Here is a 13,127-nt window from a genome sequence, read left to right as displayed (position 1 = left end):
GGAATCGCTTGAAACTCAACACAAAAGAACAAACAGGAAATCGGGTCTGGCACCTCCAACTGGGTCACTTCTGAGTCGAGGCTTCTGCCAGACGCTGTCAAAGTCTGTCCGACGCGAATCTCCAACCCATATACATTTCCGAAGGTCGCGGCTCATGCCGTCAGAAGACTCCTCGCAAGTAGCGAACGGAGGTGAGGTCTTCACGGTGGTACCAATCATCAACATCCAGCCTGACGTGGTTTGTTCGAGGCTCCCAGATAACAGCGCTGACCACGGACCAACTACGGCAGAAAAGGCCGCACCACAGTCTCAGTCGTTAGTCATGCAGATCGTCGTGAGACGGGACTTGCTTGATGTCGGTGCTGTGTGTTTTTTCTTCCCATGCGTCGACACTACTGACATTCTGCATTCATCTTGGATGCGCTCGAACCATCCCGTCCCACTTGAACGTCACATCGACACGTACATCCTGATGGCAATGGCGTCCACTAGACTCCAGGATGGGGCGTTGGTCCACTGATGGCCCAGACAGCCCATGCTACGGCTGCCGTGAGTTCGCGACTGTTCTACCCTATCTCTACCGACATGGATGGACATTTGTACAACAGGTGTTACACGAGACGCGCGATCTCCCTGAGACCAGAGCATACCTTGACGATCTGAAGAACATGCGAAAGGTAAGCGAGCCATTCATCGAGCCAGTGGATCGAGGCAGCCCCGTGCCGTCGTCTCCGTGCATACTGAAGTCACGCCGACTTATCATCTGCATCATCTTACAGGCTGTCCTTCAGGTGATTTAGTCGTGACTCGCACACTTTACATTCTCTGACACTCGGTGGTAGGTAGCGGACCGCAAAGGCATCGAAAAGCTCGCCACTCTGCTTTCCTCGGCGGACCCCCCTATTCCACATCACTTGTGGATCGAGCAGCCTGAGAACGAACCATCGTGCCTTGCATTGGCCCCAAATCGGCGCGAGAGCAGGGTCAAGAAGGCGTTGGACAAGAGCGGATGTAGATTGTGGAAAGGGTAGGGTCCAAAGAATGCACGGATGGGGATGGCGAAGATTGTACAACAGAATGACGACGCGATCTTTCTTGCCATTAATACGGAGCGAGCTCACCAGAGTCCATGGAGAACAGAATATCACATTCCTCCTACTCGTACATACATGCGCGGCGGGGCACCGCGCCACATCTTTATGACTGCAGACAGCTTCGAGTTTGCGACATAAGGGGACGGATCGAAGCGGGATGCGAATCCAGGGGACGACGGAACGGGACGATGCTAGTACATCTCCAGACTCATGCCGTCGTGGATCTCGTAGTCCGCGAGCGTGATGTGGTCCTTGTAGATCGTGTACCTGCAATCGGAGGGCATTGACCATCAACCGGAAGTCAATGCAGGGCATAAGTAGCACGATGGGCGCACCATTTCTTGAGCTGGATCTTCGTGTGATCCGTGCCAGTCTGAGCACCGATGAGCTTCTTCAGGTCGCCGACGGTATCGTCTGGACTGCACTTCACACGGACTGAGGGACAATTGTTAGCAAGCTGCGAGGAAGAGCACGATATCGACGAACACACCTTTGCGGCCGAGACGGTCATTAGCAATAACCTAGCGATCCAGATGCAAGATTCGATGTACGCCACAGACGAGTCGAAGAAGAGGGATGCAGAAGCAAAGAGCGATCCAGCCATCAGCACCAGGACTTAACAAGCACAGAGAGCAAATCACATACTTCAATCAAAGCCATGGTTCAAAAGCACTTGATGAAAGCGAAGACGACAGCACGGGCAGCGAGTACGCAGAGAGCAAGGAGCGGATGGGCGGGCGCTTGTGTCTATCTTGCATATCTTTCCGAGAAAGGAAAGTACAAACATCAAAAGACCTGGGTTCAAACGTTCACTAGCACTGTCTAGTCAAAACCTGCAAAATATAATATGCTACGATGTCTACTGACAATTAACCCACACTCGCTGTATATCGTTATCTGTTCTGTCCAACTCGCCAACTGTATATGTGAACACTGTAGATCTCTGTCCATTACTGTCATGCACCAATTCCTATCCACCTCGACTTTGAAGAGCCTCCCGCTAAATAAGTTGATCCCCTCGACATCACCATCATAACGCGCGGATTCGCGCGAGGCGTACGTCGAGACCGGAGGGATCTTCCCGCACGTCGAATTCGTATGGGGACTCCGTGTCGTTAGAGATGAAGGGGTTGCCGGTAAAAGCGGGATGGGGCGCAGGTTCCTTCGGGAGTGAGAGGTATCGCGTGGCGTGTATGTGGCATTCCAGCGGCTCGAGGCTCGCCCACGGGATCGGCACTCTCAGACTGTACGGACTCAGGCTGCCCACGATGGAGAATGACGCCCAGTGGCGGCACAGTGCGGTAAGCGCAGACAGGCGCCCTATTCCGCTCACCTGCTGCGAGGTTTTCAGGGATATTCTGAGGTTTTTGGACAGTTGCCGTGTTGGACGGGTCGCCGTGACCCACACGATCCCTCGTCCACCGTCTTGAGATGGGCAGTCCAGTACCTCAACCTCTATGACCTCCTCGCCCTTCGCTTCGAGTGAGAGCTGAGGTAGGGGAACACCAGGTGCAGCAAATGGAACGGAAGGGGTGCCATTCGGGAGGATGCGACGTAGCTGACGAGTAGGGTTTTGTGTAGCTCGGCGAGGCCGGTTGCTCGTTGGTGACATAGGCGGATATTTGTTGAGGGATTTGTCTCCCACTCCTCGTCTTAATAATGATATCTGTAGGAGGTCCGGGACGGGGCGTTACGACTGTTACGTTTTCAGACCAGCGCTCCTCTCATTAGCCGTCGTTCGTGCTTCGATCATGATGTGGGTACTTACATATGTTCTCAGTGACAGGAGACTCACTGCAAAGTCTTCCGAGGAGTCGTCATATGACTTCACTCTAAGTAAGTATGCGCACAGACCTTTCTCTGCGGTCGGATCTGTCCAAAGAGTCCTGCAAAGTCACTCTCCGTCAGTCTGCCTACTCATCCTTCAATATTACATCGTCTGTTCCCTTAACTACAGTGGTTAGCTGTTTGATCAAACATCATACCGACGTACCTGCTGAGCATGGATGACACTCCCGAGATATCGATTTTGTTCACAACACAACAGGCGCATTGACAATTGCTACTATACAAACCTGCAGTAATGGTTGAACCCCTGGTGCATGTATCACGGAAGGCCCTTTCCTGCCCTCGTCGCTTTCGCGACCTCGCTCTGAGCCTCATCGCGCAGGTAGCGCCCGTAGATCGGCTCATAGTGCTCAAGGTCCTGTACACGCATCATGAAAATCTCTGCCTGAGTTTCATGACTGACAAGCACTCACACTCTGCGTCTTCAGTACGCTTTGCCTCGTCGAGAGTTTCTCCGCATACTCCTTCCAGCCGCTGCCAACCGCATCGCGAGAATAGCCTCGGTGGTCCTGTAGGATGTAGTCGCGGATGACCCACGGTGCGAGCACGACGTCGACCATGCTGAACTCGGCGCCGAGGAAGTACGGGCCCTTCGCCTTCTCGCTCACCTTCCGCAGGCTCTCGTAGTACTCCTCGCGCGCGGCCGCCTGCGCCTCGGGCGTCTGCCCCTGGAGGAGCCGGTGGAACGCGGGCACGACGTTCTTCGCGACGTGGTCGACCCAGAGGCGAACGTACGCGCGCTCGAACGGGTCCGTCGGGAAGAGGTGCGGCGTGTGCGAGGGGTAGGCGTCCTCGAGGAACTCGCAGATGATGAGCGACTCGTAGAGCGCGCGGCCCTTGTATTCGACGGCGGGGACGAGGCCCTTTGGGTTTATGTCTGCAGTGAGTGAGCAGGGTGCTCGCTGTCACCATGACGAGCCGCACGTACCGAGGAAGTGCTTCTCCTTCTTGTACGGGTTGACCTCCTTGTACTGGTACGGTATGCCGCGCTCCTCCAGCACGATCCACGCGCGCTGGACGAACGGACAGAACTGTGCTCGGGTCAGATGGGGCAGCGGTTGTCATAACTTAGTCGCTCGGACGCACCCAACCAGCCCAAAAGACGAGATCCTGCGGAGCCTCGTGCTGCTTGACCGTCTCGAGCGCATGACCCGTCGCCGTCGGGTGGACATTCTCGTCGGGGTGGCCCATTGTCGCTGAATAGCTTTTCTGGTGCTTGAGGTGGTTGTTGGGGTGAAGTCTAGCTGTAAAATCGACGGTGGAGGAACGCCTTGAATGATTGGAGTCCCGGCAGCTGACTGAGCCAGTTCAGTAATCGTCGTTGATTGCGTCATTAATTCAGTACGAACCTTGCCTAAGGTTCACGAAAGCACGTCGGGTGAGCAACGACACGAGCACAGACGCCATGTGCGACATGCGAGCGAGGAAGACAGGACAACTTGAACATTTTGACCGGGGAGCAGCCGACGGACGTTCTGGACAACATCAATGTCGGCGACAACCGCGACGATCTCAAAAAGTTAAGTTGCCAGTGTGTACATACGTGGTCACGTGATCTTTACGCGATGGTACTGGTAATACCTGCATACTATGCAGCCGCCATCTTCCCGACGCTCAGTACATTCCGACCTGGCAGAAACCTTGCAGTCGCAAGGTAACTACACGCTGTTGCTCCGATCTCTAACTTACAATTTCTTGAGTTCTCCGAAGGCACTACACTGATAGGAACGGCCTTAAGGGCACGACTCCATATGCTACCACAATGAATTCTTATCCTCCGGAACTCCTCACGCAGCTTGCGCCCGTCATGTTCGTCGGCGGTCTTGACCCTCCTCCTACATCGGGCAAGACGACGGATCCCTTCTTGGTGCTCTCACATCGCCTACGAGAGGCTTTGGCAAACCAGCGAAAGGTGGCAGTTTGGCAGCCAGAGAAGAAGAAGACGTTCCAGGTCGTTCTGGTCGACAAGGTACGCTTGCTCTATTGAATGAGTATAGAGTTGAAGGAGACCGTCGATGAGGGTCGCTGGGCCATATCCGTCTACCGGGCGAAGCCCCGGACGTACCTGGGCAGTGCATCGTCAATCCGGTGGCCTTGCTCCCGCTTCGCTGGGACGAAGTGATCAACGGGGAAGGGCTTGAGCCCTGTTGCTCTCACGGCTGGTCTTGCGCATCGCTAGGAGGTCTCTTACTCGCGTTACTTCGGCTTGCTTGAAACTAGGCGTCTGCACTATTACCCGACGATCGACTGGGGCACTATAGTGTCGTGATTGGTTTGTGAGACTCTGCCGGATTCCACGCGACACTCAATTCAGTGTGCTGTGAGCTCGTCCTACACTGTCCTTATATTCGTGACGGTGTGGTTAGCGAAGGCCAGATGCGTCGTACATAGCCAGTTGTGCAGTCTGTGACCGTGTGTCGTTCCGTGTCATCATTTTGGTTAGACGGGTGGAAGTACCGACGATTTACAATGTTTTGCGCACAGGACGTTCGATTTCCTCCTCGCAGACTTATTCCTCCAGAACACCCAGATTATCCAAACGCGCACTCGCCTCTATCTCCCCTTACCCCGTCTTCACCGCTCTACCCTGACGGCCTCATCGCGCCCATATGGATCCGCAAACATACGCGACTCGTTCCGTCCGTGTTCGTGGTGTTCATGCGCCTCTTTGAGCATGCACCGACGTCCCGCGCGCCCCTGGAGACCGCTGAGGAAGATCGCGAGCGCGACGCGGAGGAGCGACGGCGGGATACGGAGCTATGTGCAGAGATCGCTGGGCGGAAGAAGGTTGTGAGTGAACGTGGCGTAAAGTTGACGGTGGTGCTACTGGCCAGCAGGCGACTGCTAGGTGCGTGAGCGAGCACTCGGGTTCTCTGTTGACCTTACATTTCACACCATAGATGACCCTTCCCTGGACGGTCGCCTCACCTATATCCGCCGACAAAGTGGGCTTGACCCGCGTGCCGCCCTGTTTGTCCTCTCCCCCGTCTCACACTCCGAGATCGGCGACTTCGTGCACAGGTGCGCTTGCCTTTCCATTTCTACCCCGATGGGCTGCTTCATCGGGTGCACAATAGTCTGCAAGAAGCCCTCTATGAACCCGCGATCGAGTACTACACCAACCACTCAAAGCGCGTACGGCGGAAACGCAATCGACACTCACAGGCTGCTTCTTCCTACCCCGTCACACAGCCTATCGGGAGCGTGCCAAGCAGACCACTCAGACCGGAGGGGTGGACGGTGCGGTACGAGTACAAGATGGCGTGCTTTGCGGAGTTCCGAGGCGAGGACGAGGTTGCGCTTAAGTACATATACTTCTTCAATTTGCATGCTATAGAGTCTGATTGCGACGAAAGACACTACCAGGATGCCTATGCTAGCTTAGCGATCATGTTCGGGTCGACAGCTATCCTACCCCGAGGACGAAGCGGTGGGCAGAGGCGAAGGTGCTCGCGGACTGTATCAACCTCAAGGTACGCGGAATTCGAGTACTCTCGTGTCCACCAGAGTTCATGGCTCCGCGCAGATATGCAAACTTTACCTCTACAATAACGAGCACTCGCTCGCGTTAGCGCATCACAACAGCCACATGCGCAAGTTCTCTGACTTCTCTCGCGGGTGGGGCATCGGCGAGGAAACGTTCGAGTTCTGGAGCTGGCTCGCGCGACAGTACGGCTGGCCGCCCTGTCTTCCGCCCAGGCCCACTGACTGAATCTGTCCACAGACATCGTGCCTTCGCCGAGCTCCTGGAGCATGGAACGCGCTCCACACTCAAGATTCCGACGCATTTCTCGACCACCCCGTCCTCGCATGCGGCAGCAGTGGCAGCGGTACAAGCACTCGAGAGCGGGCAGCGTGGGGTCCTCGAGGTGGAGGCCATGCGTGCGCTCGGCCTGAATCCCAGTCAGGCTTTGCAGCATCCGGGCTTCTACTACTATATGTCGGCAGGGTGTACTGAGAGGAGGAGAGAGCGTTTCTTGGGTGTCGCCCGATCTGAGGTGCGTCTAGGCGACGCGAAGGTGTGGCATTGGGTCATAGATTTTGATCGCAGGCGGAGGGAGAGGCAACGACGGCGCCCCCTCCTGGGTTCAACAACGAACAGAAGGTTGATCATCTCGCGCTCATACTCGAGGTGAGACAGATCGCGGGCTTCACGGGAGCATCGACTTAGTGGGTTACAATAGCTCTACACCCGGGCATACGACCTATTCAAGGCGTACACACCAAAAGACGCGCATGGTCATGGCCGACTGACACTTTGGATCGCATACCGGATCGCGCAGACGTACTACGAGTCTGGCAAGTTCGATCTCGCCGTGCGGTACGCACTCCTCCCGTTGCCTCCTTACTCGCTTCCGCCCACGGCAGCTGACACACAAGGTCCACGCAGGTTCTTCGAACGGATTGCGAAGACGTACCGGCGCGAGCAGTGGGACTCACTGTTGCGCCCCCTGCTCACGACGTGGTATTCATGTACGCAGCAAATGGGTGATATGGAGCTGAGTGTGCGGTTGTTGTTTGAGATGCTCGGGCATGGTATGACTATGAGGCGTCTTCTGTGCGTCTGGCTAACTATTTTGCTGCCATCTGGGTAGGTCTGAAGACGCAGGACGACGACGAAGACTCCACGCAGGAGGACCTATTGGCGGTCTTGAAGGTGTTTGCCATCGTGATCTATGTCCATCGCTGCGTTGACAAATGACATCGTAGAGCTCTGTTCCGTCATCAACAGAAGAACCATTGGTTATAGATCATTCAGAGTCTGAACCTATATGTATGTTTTCTTTTCGATAAGAAGTGTCTTTTTGCTAATGGCTCCTGCTAGTGGATTCGTGCGCGGTCTTCTGGCGGTCTGACGTTCTCGTTGGCGAGCCCGTTGCATTCCAGCTCTCAGTAACGTCGAGAACGGCGTTATCACTGCGTTCTTTGACGTTCACGTCGCTCGTCATACACATGTCGGGAGAGATGCCGACTCTCTTTGTGCGCAACTCGGCTGTGGATCCCTCTGCAGAGCTGCTGCCTGTCCAGCGCGTGGACTTGGGACACATCACCCCCCAGGATGGAGACGACAGGGATGTCGAAGGACCGCTCAGGTTCGGCGTCGGAGGCACAATCGTCTTCTGTGGCACTGTGTCATGCGAGGTGCCGGCGACCGTCAAGGTGGAGGATATACACGTATGAACTGTTTTGATACCCGCTTACGCAAGAGAACAGATCGAGAGACTCGTGTTGACACTCAAGGAAGGTAAATGGAACATACAGATTCCCCTGTATCCTGCGAACACCAAACACGGTGGGGCGCCTTACCCACAATGGCTCAGCAGTTTCGACCCGCCCACATACATCCCAGTGCGGAGAGATCAATACTCGTCTGTCGTGTAAGCACTCCTGACATTCTCCGTCCTGTTTGCAGCGCTGACTGCTGGCCGCCAGTGTGCGTCATCGTCCGCATAAGGTGCAGGTGTCTGTAACGTACAATGCACCCGCGTACATTGGTGAAGAGTTCCCTATCACCATTGACGTGAGCAACCAGGATGACAAGGAGATGGAGATGGTCGTGGATGCTCTGTTGCAGCCCACCGAATTCGATGAGCTCGGTATGACGGTTGCGTTCGAACGTAGAACATAGACTGATCCGTGCTGCAGGGGAGAACTACATTCGCATAGGCGACGAGAAATCAACGAGTCTCATCAAGGGCGTTCCGCTGGGCACTATCGCCCCTGGCGTCAGCACATCCGTCACGCTTTACCTCTCCAGTGCAGGCGCCGTTTATGACAGGGTCATTGACATCTCCGTTCAGTCACACCGAGAGGTACCACCTACCGGCCACGAACCGGAAAGCCCTCAGTCGCCCAAGAGCCCCACCCTGTCGAGAATAGACCGGGACGAGACAATCCGGACGCTGGCCGTGCCTGCGGTCCAGCCGATTAGCGTCGAGCAGCATGCGGTGTACAGAAGATCGCTGAAAGCACAGCCCGGCCTTGCAGACCTTATGACGTATGAGGATGGGTATTGGGACGACGGGGACATGGGTGAGGCGATCATCACCACTGTCATGGCCTGCGCCGCGCCATCAGGGATCGTGGTCGACTCCATTAAGCTCGTGAGACAGGTGTGTCTTGTCCCGTGCATGTGCGTATCGTGGGTCTGACGATTTTCTGCTAGGATGGCCGGCACGCCAAAATTGTGGATAGCTCGCTTGATCAGGTCATGGACGACTTCCTGACAGGTACTGGTTCATTCCGATGCTGTGGTTATACTGACATATCCATATCGCCAACCAGAATGGCTAGCGGGAGATGAGTTCTGCGATCGGTGCAGGATAACCTTGGCTACGAGAGACGACCTCTCAGAGGGGCAAGACATCCCTGCGCCCGGTTCGTACGAACTCACATGGAGAAGGTACATCCTACGCACATCCTTACGTTGGTGACGGCTGAACATCCGCGATTTGCAGAGTTCTCCCAGACGGCGGCTACAGCATGCCTGCAACCACCCAACTCTCGCTGCCCCCATTGCGCCCGCCGCGAGACGGTCTTGTCGCGCTGCTCGACGTGCCGCCCATCGCGAAGCTGCACAAGCCCTTCAATCTCCGCCTCGTCATCCGCAACCGGCAGCCGACGCGCTCCGCGAACGTTGTGGTGCACCTCGAGACGGACAACAGTGACGCGTTCGTCCTCGCGGGCCTACGCAACGGCAGGCTGCCGATCCTGCTGCCTGGTGCTGAAGAGACGGTGTTATGGAAGCTCGTGCCGGTCGAGTGTGGGTTCGTGCGGATCCCGCGAATGAAGGTATCGGATCGGAGGACGGACCCGGGCACAGAGGGCGAGCTACAGGAGCGGATCATACGGATCGTGGACGTGCGTGCGGACGAGAGAAGGGAGGTGCAGGAGGATGGCGGGGTGGAGGAAGTTCCACTGCCGACAGAGCCCGTGGTCCTCGTCCTACCATGATGTTTGTCTATTGCGTGCTGCCATGATGGGTACAACCGTATGTAGTGTACGAGAAGAGTGCGACAAACCAACATAACTGCAAACAATATTCACGCGGGAAGTACAACCCACTTCAAGTCTCATCTAGTTTGCTCGACGCCGCTTGTGTCCACTTCCTCCACCCTCCTCTACACTGAAACACGCGACACTCCAACTTGTCGAGTACTCGGACCTAACGACTCCGTGCTTAGGCTGCACCGTAAGGCCTCTGCCACAGAAGATAGGCTTTCGCTGAACGTATGTTGTTCTGGTATACATACTACAGCATGATCCTGCGTTGTTGACGACACTCACACTCAAGCCGAGTCCGGCGATCGAGAGGCACGCGTGGCCACTGCCCAATATTCAATATTCAATCCTGGTCGCCATCGCCAACTGGCCACCGTCGTGGCCTACAGATATGTCTCGGCCGAATAAAGTCTAATCCAGGAGGGCTGGTCTGCATCGAGCCTCTGAAAGCCATGCAGGCCGTGACAGGCCGCGTTCGGGTATATGCACGGTCCTGTGTACGTCTCCGAGTCCAGCGTAACCTATCTAGTTTCGCGCCAGTGTTCAACGTTCAACATTCAGTGCTATAATAATACAGTCAGTGGGTATCACAGGGATTCCTGCGGCTCCTGCAAGTGCGGCATCAGTGTCTTCGGCATAGATGGTTATCGGCGAACAGTACGGACCTTGCCAGTGCTCGCAAAACCTTGCAGGCCTGTGCTGATTGAAATCTCGTCGTTCGAGCTGAACTCCATGTTCCCTAGGTGGCCCTCAGAAAGACGGGGCCCAGGCGTGTGCGCACGATTGTGCGTCGTAACCAGGACGATGTTGTCAAGCTTGCCGCGAAGAGCTTGTCTTCCGTTTAGACTGAAGTTTATAAGCTCTGTGAGCACGAGTGTCTGTCTCAGAAACGTATGCATACGTAGCGAGCATAGTATTGATGTATACTGCGGAGTATAGTATGTCAGACCGACGCTCTCCAAAAGATTGTACATGCTACCTTTGCTGAGGACAAGATGGGCAAGCATCCAAGCTTCGTTTCTTTTGACAGTAACGAACTGGTTCCATGACTGTACATCAGTTAGTGCATCGAAAAGCGTGTGGCCTTAAGCACCGTGATCAGGAGGAGGAACTGGATGACTCTAACACGTCTGTTAAGATAGCCGCGACACCATACAGAAGGTGAAGCACTCTCACGCTGTCAATATGCCACGAGCGACAATGTAAGAGAACAGGCGATCGATAACTGCCACAGTGCTGGAAAAAGGTTGGGAGGTTGGGCGGATACATTCCTGTCAGGCGCACCTCTTCGTCCCGCTACTGCGCCAAGACTTCAAGTAGTAGCATAGCGACCCTGTGATGATGACATCGCATAGCGATGCAAACCCTTGGTCCAGGGAGGCCGTGATCTGCAGGTTGACCATGACCAACTAGACCGTGATGCGTGAGACAATGACCTACCATGAAAAAAGAGCTTTGTATTGCGGTCGAGTAGTTCGTCATGAAGAGTTTCGATGTCAAACCTGTGTAGAGATGCTCAGTCTGCGAAGTTCAAGAAGAAAGATAGAAGAAGCCTCACAAAGCCCCGATCCTGGCATCGTGATTGAGGCATGTTAGTGTGACTTCTAGGATTTTCCGATTTACCTCACCGAACGCTACCAAAGCCGTGATTATCTACAAAGCGCTGAGACTTGGACTCGAGGACCAGAGGGCTTTACGTACGATGATAGCAGTCGGGATCCATTTCCTTCCTGATACTGGAGCGGGATGTTTTCAGGCGAAGAACACAATCCGAAGACGGCGTTACTTACCGTCCCAGACCCGTGTAGCAAAGAAGCTTCATCGGAGTGAGATATAAACGAAAGGCGACCCCGCGAGTACAACTGACCACTGAACTAGAAGTGTGATCAAGACCTGTGTAGTTGAAAGTAACAGTAATTAATCTTTCTGTACCAGAAGCATTGTGGGCCAGACTCACGGTCAGGCCGTTCTCGGCCTAGGGTCTCGGTATAGGCAGCTGAGTGACAGCGTTAGTTAGAAGGAAGACTTACTGCGAATGTCCTGTATATTACCATTAGCCGAAGCGGAGCACAGAATCCGAAAAGGAAGCCCGTACCAAGGAAAAAAGTGCAATGCGGGAACATTACCCCAGTTCGCGACAAGCATTACATAGAGGGCGTGAGTAACAAAAGCCGAGCAGAGTGTATCGAGCAAGCTGTCGAACAAAGCTCAGATCTCTTACTGCCACTGAGACCGCGTGAACACTCCTACAACAGTACGAAGACCTGAACGGGTATGTGACGAGGAGTAGCAAGAAAAGAGATGAGCGGGAACTCACGAATGCTTTGAGAGGACGACTATCGTCTTGGTAGGTACGATAGTATAGATACGTCTGAACGGTCGTGATGCCATAGCAGCTGCATGCACCTCCGAGCCTTCAGATTGACTGAACAATATGAAGAGCGGGGCACTCACGCGATCGACAAAGTGAAGCCAATGTACTGGTAGCCCAAGGTTGTTTCAATGATCGGCGCAATAGTAGACATGGTGGCGAGACGTCGATTCCGGACTCTCGCTAGAACTCGAAGCAAAGTGCATCGTGTGGGCCACGAAAGACTCCGTGTATATAAGCCTGAGTCCGAGTCGGACTGACTACACGGGCCAACAACAGTAGCGCCAGAGGAATGTCTCGGGGTAAGGTCAACGTGTCAGCAGACATCCAGACGGCAGTACACTCTAGAGATCGTTGTCCTTAGCTTCGCCACAAAGATAGACGATCATGAGGTGGATACAGGACACCTCGGGTCGTAGGTGCGTGAGACTACTGGACAACGTCAGATGCCCGTGATGAGATGTTTGAAAAGAAGCCCAAATGAGTAGTCTCCCCCAGCAGACGTAGACAATTCCTTCAACCTCCGTGCCTCAGGGTATCCTTGTCTGTGGTGAAGAAGAAACATCATGAACTCGTGGAAGATAAACACCATGCCGTACTCTGAGATCCAGTCCGAGTCTGTCAGTGTGCTTCGTCCAAAACGACAGATAACATAGCAGACAGACCGTCTTGAGTTTTGCGCGAGAGTACTTCATCGTTGTAATGATGTGTTTACCAAAAAGCTTTTGGATGACACGACATGTCTGGGGGCTAATTTCCGGGATTGGAGGGAGACTTGAGAGCCGCCGCGGCCCCCCAGTGAGTCTATGTTG

General features: G+C 54.6%; 3 protein-coding genes across 3 annotated transcripts; 1 reads left to right on the top strand and 2 right to left on the bottom strand.

The window, feature by feature from the left end:
* Nucleotides 1-3,201: 3,201 nt before the first annotated feature.
* Nucleotides 3,202-4,133, bottom strand: B0H18DRAFT_959109 (glutathione-S-transferase; the record flags this gene model as incomplete). The annotated part of the gene is made up of 4 exons (XM_048042782.1): nucleotides 3,202-3,300; nucleotides 3,356-3,819; nucleotides 3,871-3,973; nucleotides 4,029-4,133. 4 exons carry the CDS (start codon nucleotides 4,131-4,133, stop codon nucleotides 3,202-3,204), a joined length of 771 nt encoding a protein of 256 aa, XP_047887384.1.
* Nucleotides 4,134-4,559: 426 nt separating this feature from the next.
* B0H18DRAFT_1039837 (Gryzun, putative trafficking through golgi-domain-containing protein) lies at nucleotides 4,560-10,017 on the top strand. Its single transcript, XM_048030520.1, has 19 exons — nucleotides 4,560-4,911; nucleotides 5,427-5,790; nucleotides 5,843-5,963; nucleotides 6,020-6,247; nucleotides 6,349-6,415; nucleotides 6,469-6,611; nucleotides 6,667-6,940; nucleotides 6,994-7,074; nucleotides 7,127-7,263; nucleotides 7,333-7,478; nucleotides 7,538-7,599; nucleotides 7,653-7,716; nucleotides 7,768-8,102; nucleotides 8,157-8,320; nucleotides 8,376-8,539; nucleotides 8,589-9,055; nucleotides 9,109-9,172; nucleotides 9,228-9,345; nucleotides 9,401-10,017. The coding sequence occupies exons 1-19, from the start codon at nucleotides 4,705-4,707 to the stop codon at nucleotides 9,894-9,896; spliced, it is 3,702 nt and encodes a 1,233-aa protein (XP_047887383.1). The 5' UTR covers nucleotides 4,560-4,704; the 3' UTR covers nucleotides 9,897-10,017.
* An 86-nt stretch (nucleotides 10,018-10,103) lies between these two features.
* On the bottom strand, nucleotides 10,104-12,894 carry B0H18DRAFT_1039824 (uncharacterized protein). The gene is made up of 20 exons (XM_048030519.1): nucleotides 12,399-12,894; nucleotides 12,262-12,340; nucleotides 12,195-12,208; nucleotides 12,040-12,138; nucleotides 11,975-11,984; nucleotides 11,902-11,919; nucleotides 11,812-11,837; nucleotides 11,735-11,760; nucleotides 11,646-11,680; nucleotides 11,573-11,597; nucleotides 11,503-11,514; nucleotides 11,385-11,446; nucleotides 11,229-11,332; nucleotides 11,121-11,180; nucleotides 11,038-11,065; nucleotides 10,924-10,981; nucleotides 10,846-10,870; nucleotides 10,610-10,790; nucleotides 10,237-10,552; nucleotides 10,104-10,172 (listed from the first exon to the last, which is right to left on the bottom strand). The coding sequence occupies exons 1-19, from the start codon at nucleotides 12,467-12,469 to the stop codon at nucleotides 10,532-10,534; spliced, it is 954 nt and encodes a 317-aa protein (XP_047887382.1). The 5' UTR covers nucleotides 12,470-12,894; the 3' UTR covers nucleotides 10,104-10,172; nucleotides 10,237-10,531.
* Between the last annotated feature and the right edge of the window lie 233 nt (nucleotides 12,895-13,127).

Source organism: Fomitopsis serialis (genome assembly GCF_022376445.1).
Source record: "Fomitopsis serialis strain Sig1Antser10 chromosome Unknown B0H18scaffold_128, whole genome shotgun sequence".
Lineage (NCBI taxonomy): Eukaryota > Fungi > Basidiomycota > Agaricomycetes > Polyporales > Fomitopsidaceae > Fomitopsis > Fomitopsis serialis.
This window is presented reverse-complemented; position numbering and strand designations above follow the sequence as displayed.